The sequence below is a fragment of the Oncorhynchus masou genome, chromosome 1 (assembly GCF_036934945.1).
Source record: "Oncorhynchus masou masou isolate Uvic2021 chromosome 1, UVic_Omas_1.1, whole genome shotgun sequence".
Taxonomy (NCBI): domain Eukaryota; kingdom Metazoa; phylum Chordata; class Actinopteri; order Salmoniformes; family Salmonidae; genus Oncorhynchus; species Oncorhynchus masou.
In genome coordinates, this window is record NC_088212.1 from 51657371 (window position 1) to 51670838 (window position 13468).

Genomic DNA, 13468 nt, shown 5'->3' on the forward strand with positions numbered 1-13468 from the left:
TTGGTGCGGTTGCTAAGCGATTTGTGACGCAACTGCAAGCACTAATTGACTGCCTGTACAATATGTATTTTTGACAACAGGGGTAATATTCTTTCATATGAACAATTTATAACATTGAATGAGTTTACAATACCTTTCAGAGAGTTTATTTCTGTGATCAAAGCCATTCCCAGTGGTTTAACTACACTAATGAAAACTCCCCTTAGTTTTGGTGATGATCACAGAGCTTATCCAGAAATCAGTTTGGAAGGCATGGGCTTACATGAGAAATCTTATTGTACAAATACACAAGGCACATTTTCCATTCACAGAAACAATTTACGCCTAGGGGAAACATTTTCCGGAACATGTTTATTCCTGACATTGTCTGGAAAAAAGCTTGCTTGATGCCTTATTGTATGTATATATATATATATATATATATATATACACACACACACACATTTAAGGAAGTGCACTTTAAAACTCTACATAAGATATATCCATGTAATTCTATGTTGTCCACATTTGTTGATATTTTCTGCTAAAAAGAAGGTGAACATCCGACTCACTTGTTCTATGAATGTAAATCTATGATAGATTTTTGGAAAAACCTTGCAGAATACTTATTTACCTTTTTGAACACTGTGTTTTTGACATGAAGAATATGTTACTATTGCAATGATAATAAGATCATTGAAATGATTGAATTTTTTTAAATTCTTGTTGCCAAATACTTTATACACAAACAAAAATGTCAGAATTCTATACCAAAATTACAAATATTTTTGATTGAATTTAATCATCTTGTCAAGACATCCATAGTGAATAACAAAAATAATATCTTCCTGAATCATAATGAGATTTTTTTTTCTGAGTGAATACAATTGCCCTGGAATTGTCATTTAAAAAAAAGTATTTTGTAAATGTTATTTCTGAGTCCAATCATGATAATGGTGCCGAAGGAGATGGCTGCTGTTTTGCTGATAAAACCACTAATTCCTATGATTAACAGTGTTAAAAAACTTATGTGAAAACAATATTTTTGTGAATAAAAAAAAAAAAGTTGTTTAAATTAGAAGGTTGGCAGCAACATGTGAAAATCATTGTGAAAATCTGTTGTAGCTCAAGTTGACGACACAACCCAATGCTCTCTCTCTCTGGGCTAGCTAGCAAATGTCGGTAGACACAATAATACCAAAGTCAATATCAGAATGTGAAGTAGCTACCTAACTGTAAAATCGCCTAAACAAACTGCACTATCAATTTAGGAGTCCATGTCACAGAGTTCAACTTGCAGTTCGCCTCTGCCCAGAGCATTGGATATAGTATGTTGCTATGGCAACAACGGCCCTTTCCCATATTTCCCCGACACAAAAAGCGCATTGCGAGATGGTACTCGAAAAACTGAGTTGAATAATTTGGTACACTGTTTAGATTTAAATATATATTTTGTAATGACCATATAAACGGATAGATGTGTTCCATACCATCTATTGGCTGATTTGGTGATGAAGTGCAGGTATTTTTTTCTAAGTGTTATGAAATGTGATAGTGTGTTATCTCCAGTGACGAGAACCATGTAGCTATGACATGTTCCTACACAATTTCCTAATTTCACAGACGGACCACTAAGAAGTTAAATCATGGGTAAGATTTTTATTTTACTCACTGATGGAACATAGGCTTTCACAAAATTGACTGGAGTTTACATTTTTTCTGGGGGTCGATTATCCCTTTAAAATGCCTACTTTTTCTTGACATACTTTTCTCCAATTAAAATACTGCAATGATGAAAAAGTATTCCATATAAAATTAGAGATTAGTCGTGTTCATATCTAAGGCATAGTGGAAATAAAATAAAAATCTACTTTTGATCACTTTATGACAATTTAAATGTCTTATATGTCATAATACCTTAGGCATTATAGTAAACACTACTTTGATTGGATGGAAAATCAGACATGAGAATGTTTTGATAATTCATTCATAGATTATTCTATTGTATTTCATTATAAATTACATTTAGTGGTGTAATCCATCCTGGAGAAGTGCCCTTCATTAGGTTTAAAGATTTGAGCTCATACCAATCCAATGTTTCACCAACTGATGTGCAATGGCCTGTCTTGGCGGCATGGTAAAGGTTGGCTTTGTTCCCTTGACAATGACATCTATAACCTGCATTACACAGACATAGCACTGAGTTAATACATTGTAACAATACAAGTTCACTGACATAGTTTACATGACTTCAATCACCTCTTATTACATTTAGGTGATGTTTTGTTTCTATCTAGGCCTATGTTATAACATGTAAATCACAGATTAGGAAAACTAGCATTTACCTGTTGCCGTGTAAACCAACGAGCCTCTTCAATTTCCTTTTCATCGACTTTGATGTCTGTTGACATGGCAACAGCCAGGCATCCAATCATTAGTGAGGAGGGCATTGGCCAGGACTGACATGACACATACTGAACAGGACCCACTTTGACCCCACTCTCCTCCTCCGTCTCTCTCCTTACTGCATCCTCAATGGCCTCACCTGCATAGAGAGATGTCACTGACATCTATCTGCACACTCCAAAATCAGACTAAATATTAAGTGTTTTGTTTAGTGTGTTGAGATAAACTACCTGGTTCAATGAATCCAGCAAGACATGAAAACATCCCAGCAGGAAAAGTCTTCTTTCTGCCCAATAAGCATTGGTTGCCATCTGGGTGAATGACCAACATGATCACCACAGGATCTGCATGCATAACACGACACATTACATAAGTCAGATCATTTTGACCTGATATTGAGGTTAGAACATTATAATAACGATTAAGAGAAAAAAACATGCAGAAGTTCAGTTTCAATTAACAAATTCAAAAACAAGAGGCTCTTTACCAACTCGTGGGTAACAAGTGTTGTGGATGCCTTGTCGGCTTCTGCAGTCTTTGTTGAAGCAGGTTCTCTTATAGCCTCCTTCCTCCACATTGGTGTTACTCCCACATGTTGGGCAGAAGCTGTATCGGTTGTGCCAAGCGAGGACAGAGCTGGCTTGAGCTATGATTCCTGAGGGGAAAAGGGATCATAATTTATTTTTTGGGGGGGTGGGTTACTCAGTCCACATTTTGTATGCTGTTTCAATAATATTTTGATGAAGAACCTCCCAGAGAAATACTCACCAGCCTCAGCCTCACTAAGTTTCAGCAGACCTGGCATGGGTGGTTTGAGGAAGAAGCTATTTGGATTGGTGAGTTGGAGATGATCCATGGGATTGTCATCAGTATTGAGAGCAAACCAAGCAGTGGGTTCATTCCCTTCTTTTGGAGGAGAGGATGAGGAGCTACTCTGCTTCTCTACTCCGAGGAAGATGACTGTTGTTCCAGATTTTTGAAGTAGTTCTTTATTAACCGAGCTTGCATCAAGTCTACACAGTTTTATACCTGGATGGGCTGTTTTGCTCTCCTCGGAAGCAGACACAAGAGGATTCAAGTTAAAGAACAAGATGAACACTGTGTCTGGAGAAGACTGTTTTGCTTCTAGCCACTTGCTGTCAGGCCTCTTTTCACTCATTCTGTTTAAAACTTCTCTGTTGAAGTAATTTTCATGCTCTTCCATTCTGTCGCTGGGTAGAATCCGTTGACATTTGTTCTCAGTCTTTGCCAATAACCTGGCAATATGTCGGTGTCCCCAGAATTTGGCAATGTCATAGGCAGTTTGAGCAGATTTATTGACTAAAAACTTATCACACCTTGAGGGAAAGAGAAGTGTGATCAGTACATCTATTTAGGGTGTTATCTTCATGTTTACACGGTTAATCATCTGTTATCAGGTAATTAACCTGAGGTGTATTCACTAGGAACCAAACGGAAGCAAACAGGACAAAATTGGGAGGGACATACCTGAATTAGTATAATAGAAACTCTTGTTTTCATTACAAAACTTTTTCCATTGGGAAACATTTTGCTATGGTGTGCACCTGCTGTTATTTATTTTATTTTAATTTTACCCCTTTTTCTCCCCAATTTCGTGGTATCCAATTGTTAGTAGCTACTATCTTGTCTCAACGCTACAACTCAGGAGAGACGAAGGTTGAAAGTCATGCGTCCTACACAACCCAACCAAGCCGCACTACTTCTTAACACAGCGCGCATCCAACCCGGAAGCCAGCCGCACCAATGTGTCGGAGGAAACACTGTGCACCTGGCAACCTTGGTTAGCACTGCTCCCGGCCTGCCACAGGGGTCGCTGGTGCGCAGTGAGACAAGGATATCCCTCCGGCCAAACCCTCCCTAACCCAGACGACGCTAGGCCAATTGTGCGTCGCCCCACGGACCTCCCGGTCACAGCCGGTTACGACAGAGCCTGGGTGCGAATCCAGAGTCTCTGGTGGCACAGCTGGCGCTGCAGTACAGCGCCCTTAACCACTGCACCACCCGGGAGGCCTCTTCCCTGCTGTTATTTTAACCACATAATTAGACATTTAAAGGCACACTCTCTAAGATGTGAATACTGAAAGTGGGCCACCATAAAAACAAACAAACAAATGCATCCCATGCCATTTTCAAATACAAAAATAACTTGATTTCTATGATATATCTGTAGTGTTCAAGATTGACATTCCATGAGCGCATCATTACTTGTTTGAAATATGATTTTATCCTAATAGACCTACAATCTCCTGTGACAACAAAAACATACACAATGGAGTAATAGTTCTCACTTACTTACTTAGAAAGTAATATTTAGACAATGTAAAACAGCTGTAATAATCTCATGTATCCATGTCATTTTTGTTCAGTATGTTTTGATATTTACCCATTTGAAAGTAGGTTGTCTACAATATCAGTGTGTCCATTCCTTGCAGCTAGCATCAACGCAGTCCAGCCATTCTCCCCACTTTCATTGACCAAAAAGCTGGAATGAGAGATCATCCCAGAGACTTTTGCCAGGTCTCCTCTGGAAGCATAATCCAGGAATCTCTCCAACAGCTCCTCTTTGGGACTCATCTGAATATTTGCCACTTGAGTGTGATAGTATACCTGTATGAATATGATAGAACATAGTTTATTTTATGTTGTGCTATGCTGTGTATGCACTGCCATGTGTTTAATATTCTGTGTTTTTATTGAGCTGCCTTCTTGGCCAGGTCTCCCTTGTAAAATAGGTATTCTGACCTCAATGTGACTTCCTGGATAAATAAAGGTTTAATTAAACAAATCTTTACTCATGTGTTTATGTGATATTCGGTTACTTGAGACTGAGATTGAATAAAAGAAGTGGGCCTACATCAATTTGCCTATGTCTAGCAATTTACTAACTGGGATTAATGCCGCGTTCATGGGCCAGTAACCGAAAGGTTGCTAGATCGAATCCTCGAGCTGACAAGTTAAAAATCTGTCATTCCACCCCTGAACAAAGCAGTTAACCCACTGTTCCCCGATAGGCCGTCATTGTAAATAAGAAGTTGTTCTTAACTGACTTGCTGCCACGTCGTGTATGTAGGTGGCAGGGAAGTCAGGCGCAGGAGAATCAAACTTGGTATAAATGGAGTATTTTAATAACTTAAAACAAACTCCAAAATCAAAGTCCATAATAAAATAAATGTGGGTACAAGAACCTGTCGCACACCAATCCATGAAACACGAACATAACAATAAACAATCTCTGACAGGGAGGAGAAACAGAGGGTTAAATACACAACATATAATGAATGGGATTGGAACCAGGTGTGTAAGAAGACAAGAGAAAACCAATGGAAAATGAAACATAGATCAATGATGGCTAGAAGACTGGTGACGTCGACCGCCGAGCACCGCCCGAACAAGGAGAGGCATCGACTTCGGTAGAAGTTAAATAAAGGTTTCATTTTTTTTTATTATGTGAGCTACACATAAAATTATACTTTAAGGAAAATTAATCAATCCATGTTTGCGGCCAGGGAGCACGTACCTGGGGTCAATTAAATTGATAAGCCTCTTGAAACATTCCTTTTTGACTATGCTAATTATAGACATGTCATTAGCAATGCAATGCATAATAGCATAAGTGATGTCTTTGTTTTTTCAATGTTTGCTTGTAGGGCATAAACGCTGTCAGTGTTGACTACTTATCGGTCAAACATGCCTAGATTGGCTGGTGCTTGAGGGGCATTTATCAATACTGTGGAGCAAACTGAAACTTCCTGCACGTTCTGAAGAGTGATTTTGCTTCAGATGTTGAAAAAGGTTTGTCGTATTACCAGACTTCATAGCCACCCATCTCTCGGCACAATTTGCACTGGACATTGCTCTGCTCTTTGTCGGACTTCAAAAAGCAAAACCACTTCCAAATTACTGAAACAGTTTAACCCTTTTTCTCAATAATTTCTTCGTTGAAAGCTGCTCCTTCTCCATAAATATAACTGCCACTGTTTTCGCCTACATCACACCTTTTTTGTGGTTAGTGGCTACTCCATTACTCGAGGTGCTAAGTGGTTTTTAGTGGGCGTATACCTCTCCACGTGCATATTGTCACTTCCCCACACGTTCCTGCTGTGTCAGAGGTGAAATGGACTGCTGTACCTAATTATTCTATATAGACATTATCGAAAATGAATCTAAACGTTTTTACATCGTTATTGAGGGAAGAAATTCCCTCTAATTATTGATATTGATTTATCGCTCAACCCTACTCTCCAATGTTAAAAATATTTGAACATAACCCTTCCCTTGTAATGTAAAAAATTTGCAAACTCTCCCCCCTCAGAATTAACTCAAAAATAATGATTACCACCACAAATAACAATAACTGTAGCAACCCTGTGTTTATAAACAAGGATATTGACTTGACCATTTCAGCATGGTTTTGTGGCACAGTCGATTCCACACAGGGCTACAAACCAGATGATTGAGGGTACTCCGACCATCACCGACGACCTCACTCTCGCTGCCTGTCTCATTACACTTTGATTAGAGCCGGCTGCAGACAATGATCAGCTAGGGAGAAATTCAATTTTCATCATTTTGATGCTATATTTATAATTATATAAAATATATGCAACTATTTTCTGCCATCAGGTTTCTGTGCCATTGCACCACAACTACCATAAGCAACGCATACCGATTACCCGACTTTGAGCGCTTCTTCATGGTTTGCGTTTTCAACACCACAATCAAATTGACATACCCTATCTCGACAAAAAATAAAATATATCACTCCCTACTCCGTATCAAAGGTTTGGCTTGACAATTTCCGAATGTCAAACCTTTTGGTGTAACAGATGTCAATTTCCATTCATCGAATGGCTGGTCCGCAGTTTGGATGCTAGAATTATATTAGAGTGGAGTGGATGAACATGTGCAGGTAGCCTACAGGAGACTTCTGAAGTAGCCTTATGCCACACATAAAAAGGTAAACAACAAATATTTAGGCTATATTGAAGCGTTAGGTTCTAGGTCAAGGAAGAGCTGCTCGGATCGGGAAGGAGGCAGAATGGTGTTCAGGTTTCATGAATAACTGGGCCTGCTGGGAGCATAGGCCTATGTGGCTGCACTATATAGGACGACTTGGGAGAATGATGATCGGCAACAAACAGCACATCAGTATCAGTAGCAAAAATACAGACTGTCCTGCACTGTGCCCTTCTAGACTTTCTAATCTGTCAAGAGTAGACCCACAACTGTCCAAATGGCATGAAACATTCAAATAACAGGGATTTTGTGCCATTATTCAAATGACACTTCCACTGCAATTTACAGCCTAGACTAGAATTGTACTCACTTGAAAACAATAATGCAAATATTCATTGCATTGTGGTGTTGTAGGCTAGTGTAGGTATGATCATTTTAATGTCCTTAAGGCCATAACTAGTTGGCTCAGGGATTCAAAACAGCAACCTTTTGGTTACTATCCAAACGATCATGGCTCATATAGCAAAGATTGTAACAGTATAATGGTTTTGGAATTTGGAATGACATTCACAGGGACCAGGGTTTGAGTCCCAGTCAGGATACCCCCCTAATCCACTATATTGGTGTCAGGTGTTTCTGTCAAGTATCTGTACTGCACATGTGATGAATGAGTATGCAAAACAAATTTGCGCCTGATTGATACAAATATTCATTATATTATTCTGCCAGGTAGGCCTACTTAGAAGTCAACATTTAATTGTGAAGGTTTTTGGGGAAAAAGTTAGAAAAATGTTCAGCATGCATCACAGAGCCGATTGTCTTTAAAAGTATTTACTTCAGGCTGACGACTACCATCAATTTAATTATGTACAAAATATAGACAATTTGAAAGGAAGACGACAGCTAAATATTTTCCTGTCACTGTTTGCGATTCACAAATGATAATTTTGATTAATCGCTATTTAAACTGAACCCCCCAACTACTACAATGGCGAAGCACATCATTCAATTCATCACAAAAGAATCATATGAATTCAATGAATCACAATTTTTTTAATTTTACTATTATATATCCATTACATAGTAAATTAAATTAGTACGGCCTAAACAAGATCAATAGGGGAGCTGTTTGAGATGCTCAATGATGCACCTAGCCTCTCTGCTGCCTATCAGCTAACCCTCTATGTTCTTGTGGATTTATATTGAAAATTGGTGCAGATTCGAATCATTTTATGTTTGGTCTGATTGCTAATTAACCTATTGCAGAAGGGTATGTGTTAGAAAGGGACAACAGAAGAGAACCACAAGATGCAGGACTCCTTGTTCCCCCAATATCTAAGAAAACAGATGAATACAGGGATCTTTTCTACAGACCTCTTATGTGAGAGAATCAGATGTTTCAGTCTTGTAAGTAACGTTACGTACCTACGCCTTGGACAAATAATCCTTGTCTGAGCATGAATGGCCCATATGGCAGAAGTCTATATCCTGTTTCTGTCATGTAAGGCAGCTTGATGTACAAGTAAACTATACCCCCTGGACAGGGTGCTAGTTCACTAATTCCTTAATGCTGAGAGCCAAGCAGAGGCATCAGGTCCCAAGGTACTGGACTGATGAATTATCCTTGCTCTCTCTGCTTGGTCGGCTCCACACTCTCAACTGGGATTCCATACCACTGACTATTACGGGGGCTGAGTCCCTGGCTTGTTGCAAGCAGGGGTGGCGTTGGAAGGGGCCACATTGTCTCTCGGTTCCCCTGTTCCAGTCTCCGTTGTTTATGCTGCAATAGTTTATATTTTTCTAGGGGCCTTGATCAGCTTGCCTCAGCCGGTGTACTGTGTCTTATCTGATGTAACAAAGCATGTTCCCACTAACCCCCTTCTTTTGTCCTTTTCTACATCTAACTCCTGGATGTGCCTGGCCCAAGCCTACTTGGACGTGCTGCTGATCCTGGGCTGGGGCTGAGGACCCTTGGGCGTGCCTATCCCTAGCCCCTCCCTGCATCCCCTAGCATGCATGTACCTAAGCTAAATACTGTATATTCCATCTCACCCTCTTCTTCTCCTCTTCTGTCTTAAGCCTAGTCCAGGACAAATAAACAATTTTATATTAAATTTATATTGAGCATGATTTTTTGTCAAGGACAATGTGTAATCTGAGTCTGGCAAACCAGACCATACTGTAGGCAATGAAATTATTCCAGAATACTATCAAAATAAAGATTGTTTTCTATGATTATCTATGGTACATTAAACATTTCCATTCTACAATATGGCATCTGACAAAGAAAACTCTCAAAATCCTATTATATTTGTGGTGTGGTCTGTCCCTCACAGAATAGGAGGCAGAGGAGAAAAGCACACAAATGTAAAAAATAAATAAAATAAAAAGTTACCTCAGTGGGAGTTAACACACACACACACACACACACCCATCTAAATACAGCAGATAAAGTACATCTAGGACTACAGACTAACCATTCAAACAAGGGTTAGGGTTGATTTACCCATTAACATACTACTTAAGCCTATCCAAACATCTCCACAATTTCATAGGGGATAGGTCTAACATATCCATCTGCAGACACAATGTTTCTTTTCATGAGAAGAGAAAGGAGAAAACATTTAGGGGGGAAGAGAAAACAGAGATGATGGGGTGGAGAGTGTTCGACTTTATATTAGGAGAGAGGGTTCTTTGTTGTTTTTGGTGTTTTTAATAAAGGGAAAAAATCATAAAAATTAAATCTAGGCAGCCAATGACTTTGTTTCCCCCCCTCTCATGTAATATCCCCCTCTCTCTCATGTCATATTCCCATTGCTAACGTTAGTTATTGCTATAGATTCTGTAGTCTAGTGGACAGTTAGTATATGGAAAAAAATGCCATTCTTCCCATTATGTACTAGTAGAGCTGGGACACCAGTTGGGTGCAATAATTATCAAATTGAATGGGAAAACAGCAATACTCTGAACCTCTAGCCGCTGTAATCTATGTTCTACGAGGGCAAAATCACTATCTGATAACACAATTCATGTTTGTATAACATCATGTAATGTATTGCTCAGTAGAAAGTATATTTGTCGAATTGTAGCTAGATTTTCCGCAATGGTTCCGTTAGCCACGTGTGATTCTGTAGAAATTAAGAACAGTCTGCTGTACAACTCGACGCTGTGTACAACGCAAACTCTCGTTGTAGGAATGGGACTTTGACCCCACAACAGTGACAGAGTAGCAAGTGTAGAATTTAGCTATGAAACAACGAAGTGCAGACTAACTGCTACAGTAGGTGTTTTTTCCACATTCTCATTGGTCCATCCGACGTCAATCAAATGTAATAATGCCCTTTCACATGATGTAACTTTGTTTATATTTGGTAGCCATAGCCCCTTCAAAAGATATGTTGTAATCTTTTAAACACATGGATATTTCAAGATTCTTAAGATGTTGCCTGTCCGGCAACTATAACAATGCTGTACTGCTTTTGACAAATATTATTATTTTGGCTACAGGACTCCGGTTATGTCACAACTCCATGTTTAAGCTATAGGCGATACGAGAGGAAATATATATATATAAACAAATGCAACTGGTCACGCAAAACAATTATATAGCTTTCACCCGACATGTAACCTATATCGAGTGTCACTAGATAAAACCAACGGAATAAGGCACTTTCAACCACTAACCTTAGTACGTGCCTGCGGTCTGTAGTCCTCCCGAGACTGGCCCAAATGGTTGTATAATTCAGAAGCAAATGCAACAGCGACGCTGGCAAGAAATGCTTATTACACTCAAACACTATCCAACTGGCCCAAAGTCTCAGCTTTTGTGCGCTTATTTTCCAATGCTTTTGATGCATATGCCTACCTACAAATTCAATGTTATGCTTAATTTATACAAATTCATCAGATATGAAATACATTTCAGACTGACGTACCACACAAATCCTAGTATTGCAAGTGAGCATGATTTATTTTGTGGACTAACCAGATTACAAATCACACATGACTGTTTGTGGTTGATGTTAATTTCATAATGTATAAAATAGGCTATAACAATGTTATTTAAGAATATAGAGGCTTTGCTTTTAAAGATTGTTTTACATTTTAAATAAAAAATGTAACGACTGTCATCAAAAAGACAAGACAACACACAGAAAACAACCATTGTTCAGATACAAAAAAATCTAATGGAACCTTAATTACTGACCAAACAAATATTTAACATTTTTAAGAAACACAATGTAAAATGAAAATATTTAAATCTCAGATAATACTAACAATCTAGCTATCGTCATCAAGGGGGCAATGAAAACCAACCGGTGTCAAATAATACATAACGACAAACAGCCACAAGAATTTCTCATTGGCCTGTTATATCCCCCATCCCTTACATATTAGTTGACTAAATGTAATTTAAAAGAAGCATTATATATAAATAAAAACAAGTCAAAACACTTCTGACTGCATTCAAGTCGGCTAACTGGTGTGTGATTTTAGCATGGAATAATTTAGTTCACCACAGCATTGAGGCTCCAAGAGGATGTGACCTACTGCATTCTACATGTGTAACTAGCCTAGGTACTAGTCTGTTTAGGTTACACTACAGTCTTTGTACTCCGTGTCATATGCCAAATCTCAGTACAGGTGTGTTTAGCTGGAAAAGGAGTGGCAATGACTGGAATGATAGCTAAAAAGACAGGTACCCAGACTAGTGTATAACTACATAAATTAGCAAAATGTGTTTATTTAGACACTCCGCAGTATTGTTATGTGACATTACAATTAGGTCTACTGTACTTGTGAATTGTTATGACAGACTATTTATGGTACTTTAGCCTACTTCTACTAATACTTGACGTAAAGAGAATGCAATTAGTACACAATTAGTTCCATAATATCTCCATGCACTTTGAGCACCACCCCCCCCCCCCACCCCATTCTATAAATTCCTAATATAACAGTTTTGGTCAGTTAAATTGAGAGTGCGAGGAATTTTAAGAGTAAAAAGTAAGGACACTCTGGTGGTTTCCTCGTACTAAGAGAATAGGAGGCAGGTCTTTCGACAGAGTCTCCAACCAGCACATGTAGAGGGCACTGGACACCGTTCCCTTCCGGGCCAATGGCATGCTCCTGTTGGACAGGGAATGAGTCAGTCGGTCAGAAGGACGGACGGACAGACAAACAGTATTAAATAGATAATTAAATACCATCACTTTATATTTGTGTTCTAGACATAATGTAATATTATAACTACTTACATAACGATGAGTTTTGCTGAGTTTGAGTGTTCTTTCAGCAATTCATTCAATCTGATCTGTCGGTTAGTCTGGGGAAAAATAAATAGGAACAACTCAGCTTATACTAGTTATATATACAGTGGGGCAAAAAGGATTTAGTCAGCCACCAATTGTGCAAGTTCTCCGACTTAAAAAGATGAGAGAGGCCTGTAATTTTCATCATAGGTACACTTCAACTATGACAGACAAAATGAGAAAAAAAATTGTGAAAATCACATTGTAGGATCTTTAATGAATTTATTTGCAAATTATGGTGGAAAATAAGTAGTTGGTCAATAACAAAAAGTTTATCTCAATACCTTGTTATATACCCTTTGTTGGCAATGACAGAGGTCAAACGTTTTCTGTAATTCTTCACAAGGTTTTCACACACTGTTGCTGGTATTTTGGCCCATTCCTCCATGCAGATCTCCTCTAGAGCAGTGATGTTTTGGGGATGTTGCTGGGCAACACGGACTTTCAACTCCCTCCAAAGATTTTCTATGGGGTTGAGATCTGGAGACTGGCTAGGCCTTGAAATGCTTCTTACGAAGCCACTACTTCGTTGCATGGGCGGTGTGTTTGGGATCATTGTCATGCTGAAAGACCCAGCCACGTTTCATCTTCAATGCCCTTGCTGAAGGAAGGAGGTTTTCACTCAAAATCTCACGATACATGGCCCCATTCATTCTTTCCTTTACACGGATCAGTCGTCCTGGTCCATTTGCAGAAAAACAGCCCCAAAGCATGATGTTTCCACCCCCATGCTTCACATTAGGTATGGTGTTCTTTGGATGCAACTCAGCATTCTTTGTCCTCCAAACACGACG

The 13468-nt window shown here is 38.9% G+C and overlaps 2 protein-coding genes across 3 annotated transcripts in view; both read right to left on the reverse strand.

The window, feature by feature from the left end:
- Positions 1-1618: 1618 nt before the first annotated feature.
- On the reverse strand, positions 1619-11153 carry nudt12 (nudix (nucleoside diphosphate linked moiety X)-type motif 12). Of its 2 annotated transcripts, none has more exons than XM_064974573.1 (7): positions 11047-11153; positions 4790-5013; positions 3154-3722; positions 2873-3040; positions 2616-2696; positions 2325-2524; positions 1619-2157 (listed from the first exon to the last, which is right to left on the reverse strand). In XM_064974573.1, exons 2-7 carry the CDS (start codon positions 4978-4980, stop codon positions 2047-2049), a joined length of 1320 nt encoding a protein of 439 aa, XP_064830645.1. In that variant the 5' UTR covers positions 4981-5013; positions 11047-11153; the 3' UTR covers positions 1619-2046. The 2 variants fall into 2 exon arrangements, with proteins under 2 accessions (XP_064830645.1, XP_064830638.1); XM_064974566.1 differs by having other exon boundaries at positions 2616-2729.
- Positions 11154-11308: 155 nt separating this feature from the next.
- The window catches only part of LOC135546282 (solute carrier family 12 member 2-like), a 37238-nt gene continuing 35078 nt past the window's right edge, over positions 11309-13468 (reverse strand). Inside the window, exons 25-26 of the mRNA XM_064974587.1 lie at positions 12621-12688; positions 11309-12492 (exon numbers count right to left, since the gene is read on the reverse strand). Of these exons, the coding sequence (XP_064830659.1) occupies positions 12357-12492; positions 12621-12688 (204 nt within the window). The 3' untranslated portion in view covers positions 11309-12356. The remainder of the gene's footprint in view (positions 12493-12620; positions 12689-13468) is intronic.

Bases quoted from the DNA above. Each gene is read 5' to 3' on its own strand.
- nudt12 (XM_064974566.1), bottom strand. From the start codon at position 4,980: ATGAGTCCCAAAGAGGAGCTGTTGGAGAGATTCCTGGATTATGCTTCC. The intron at 3,723-4,789 runs GTAAATATCAAA...CTTTCCCTCAAG, and splicing joins GACAACCTACTTTCAAATGG to GTGTGATAAGTTTTTAGTCA. The intron at 3,041-3,153 runs GTGAGTATTTCT...TTTTCCCCTCAG, and splicing joins ACTTAGTGAGGCTGAGGCTG to GAATCATAGCTCAAGCCAGC.